The 2,933-nt window shown below is 41.0% G+C and overlaps 1 protein-coding gene across 1 annotated transcript in view; it reads right to left on the reverse strand.

Annotated features, from left to right (window-relative positions):
- LOC106605524 (RWD domain-containing protein 1) overlaps positions 1–1,731 on the reverse strand; it is a 7,293-nt gene extending 5,562 nt beyond the window's left edge. Inside the window, exons 1-3 of the mRNA XM_014201267.3 lie at positions 1,535–1,731; positions 1,037–1,102; positions 707–837 (exon numbers count right to left, since the gene is read on the reverse strand). Of these exons, the coding sequence (XP_014056742.1) occupies positions 707–837; positions 1,037–1,102; positions 1,535–1,607 (270 nt within the window). The 5' untranslated portion in view covers positions 1,608–1,731. The remainder of the gene's footprint in view (positions 1–706; positions 838–1,036; positions 1,103–1,534) is intronic.
- Positions 1,732–2,933: the final 1,202 nt, after the last annotated feature.

Below are 2,933 nucleotides of genomic sequence, written 5' to 3' on the forward strand. Positions count from 1 at the left end.
AGTTGAAAAGTTACAAAAACAAAATAGCGTAATTGGTTACGGAATGTAAAACGGCAGCCATCCTCTTCGGCGCCATCTTACCACATCATTCACAAGTGATAATATATAATTCACAAGTGATAGGCTAATATTGTCACCCATCACAATATTCTTGATTTAAATTTAGCCTTTACATATACTAAATAATATGTGTGAAATTTGTTCTGAAATGGACCATTATGCACCTGTCTCGAAACAGGGGCAGCGGTTAATTTTCATGCCAGCCAGGTAGGCTATACTCCTGTTTTAAAGAGAAGCAATGTGCTTAATATTAGGAAGATTGATAAATAAATATAGTAGGCCTAGCCTATTGAAAGCTGATGGGATCCTCCTCTATTTACTAGAGGCCATGACTCTGTTTTCTCACGCAATTGCATAGCCTATAGAAATGTTGCGCAACATGAGCTCATCAGCTCTCATGAAGTGTTTGATTTGATTTCCGGTTACATTTCCATTGATGTCAGTGATTTGAGGAACAATAGAGTGCGGAGTACCAGACAGTTAGCATGTTTGATGAGCTACTAATGACCATGAGCAGCATCAGAGCTTGGAGAAGCCTAATTACAGTGACTAAACTGTCACATGGAATTTGACTGCCATCATGACTCAGTAATATGGTCACCGTAACAGCCCTATGAGTGAGTGTGTGCACATGCGTGTAACATACCTGCTGCTGCAGTAAGGTGAGGATGCCCTCTGCGTCTGAATCCTCCAGGTTCTCCTGGGAGTATATCTCCCACAGCGGCACCTCATCGGGATACTTCTCCACATAGGTGAACTGTAGCGTCACTTCAATCGCTACAATAACACAGAGGCATTAGGTTAACAAATAAACAAACAATAAAATGTAGTAAAACCCTAGCCTGGTCCCAGATCCATAAGTGCTTTAATTAGACAACTCGACTGATGAGTCATGTCATATGGGACCAGGCTAGTATAACCTAACAGATCTACACAAGACTCGGGCAAGAGAGTGATAGGTTAGGTTACTTCTTACTTTCATCGTTTTCCCCTGCGTCCGATGTCACAGTGATGGTGAAGCTGGTGGGCACCTCTGATAGCACTACAGGAGGGCCAAAACAAATATCAAAGTCAGTAGAGCAGTCACATCATTGTTATGTAAATTAATGAAAAACAAAAAGTTCTAACAGAAAGTGGATCCCGTTGCTCTAAAATAATTTCGCTATGGAAAAGTGGAAGATGTTGACTCTGATCAACTCACCTGCTGGAGAGCCTGACTAACTGTATGGCACTGTCAGTGCAGTTGAGTTTGTTTAGCTAGCTAAACAGGGCAGTGGCACTGACTAACTTTGAGTGTGTGGTGATCGAGGGCGTTTCATTATGTGATAGCTAAGACAATTTCTCCTAGATATTGAGGGTTGTTGGCTTGCTAACCAGCTAGCCAGCTAAATTGGCACCACACTGCTAACCTGAGTTAGCTAGCTAGCGTTTGCCAGCTTGGAAACCAACCGAGACAGACTCGCAGAAAACTAACCTGTAAACGAGTCCGGGTAAATTGACTCTATAGCTTCCAGCTCGTTTCGCTGCTCCTCAGCGTAATCTGTCATTTTCTTCTACTATGGTCCATCAATGAGCTAGCAAAGTTAACCAACCGGGCACAGACGTATGCGTGCTCAAAGAAGAAGGGCCCACCAAAGACTTTTATATAACCAAGATAGAACATAGCTTGTCATTTCCAATGGGAACAAAATAGTCATAGTGGGCAGAACAAGCAAGGAGATGGGCAGAGCCAAACACGCGCTAGCGCTATCCTATTGGCGCGTTCCAGTATATTTTTTCATATTTCCGTTAGGGAACGCCTACCCTGTGAAGTGCACGTATGCAATAACTCAATTCGACTTTGCACTCCTTCTAAACAGCGTGATTTTGTAAAACGTTTGCAAAGGGCGGAGTCTACAAGACTTAGTCTGTTCTGTTCATAACAGATTCTAGTTTTGGGAACAGAAAACTGTATTGAGATCAAATGTTTAATTGATAAGAAGATTTGCAGAATGTCGGCCAAAATCCATCTTGTTACATCTTCTCCCACTGCGCGCCAGTGGGCTTCCTCTCACTACCATATTTGGTAGTGAGAGGATGCTTCACATTTATACATCCATTGAAATATCTGTCTGTGGGCCCGCTGTTGATCGACTACATCGGCAATCCTTTTAAGTTCTCACTCTGAATCGCAGAAGGTTGGTTTGACAAAGTTTACTCATCGAATGGCTAATTATGCAATTATATCTGTTAGATACGGATACATTTTCTGTTCAAACCTCTTAGGTTATTACCTACTCATTAGTATTATTAGTTCGGTATCATGTATGAAACGTTTATACTTTTCTTCAATAGATTATTTTAGTCTAGTAAATTCGTAAAGGGCCATGACATTGGCCTTTTGCTTTATACTGTAGTCATTGGCCTTTCCTCAATTGGTTTGCTCAAATCCTGCATCCTCTCTCCCCTGTCCTCTGCAGTGGTGTAGTGGAGGGTATATGCTGTATTACCATATACAAACTTATTTTTCAGTGGGCATTGGGTATACAAAGTAATGGAGGGATACGCCGTATCAATTAATAAAGCTGATGGAACAGATCAGAATGTTTAGCTTATAATGTTGATGAACTATTATTTATTCACATTTTATGCGCAGCAATGTGCACACAGCAGTAAGGCCTACATGCAAATGTTCCTAAATGCAATTTACAGGAAAACATCTTTCTTAAATGCGCAAATGAACAGAGATGAAAATATCCATTCAAAATGTAGGAAGAGGGGAGATCTAAAGATGCAGGATCTATCATGGGATTGGTTTCTAATATGACTAGGATAATGCCTTTGGCCGCTAGACAATAAAAGAAAGTTGAAAGAAAACCAACAGAACAACAGAA

Source organism: Salmo salar, chromosome 05 (assembly GCF_965601325.2).
Source record: "Salmo salar chromosome 05, fSalSal1, whole genome shotgun sequence".
NCBI classification, from domain to species: Eukaryota; Metazoa; Chordata; class Actinopteri; order Salmoniformes; family Salmonidae; genus Salmo; species Salmo salar.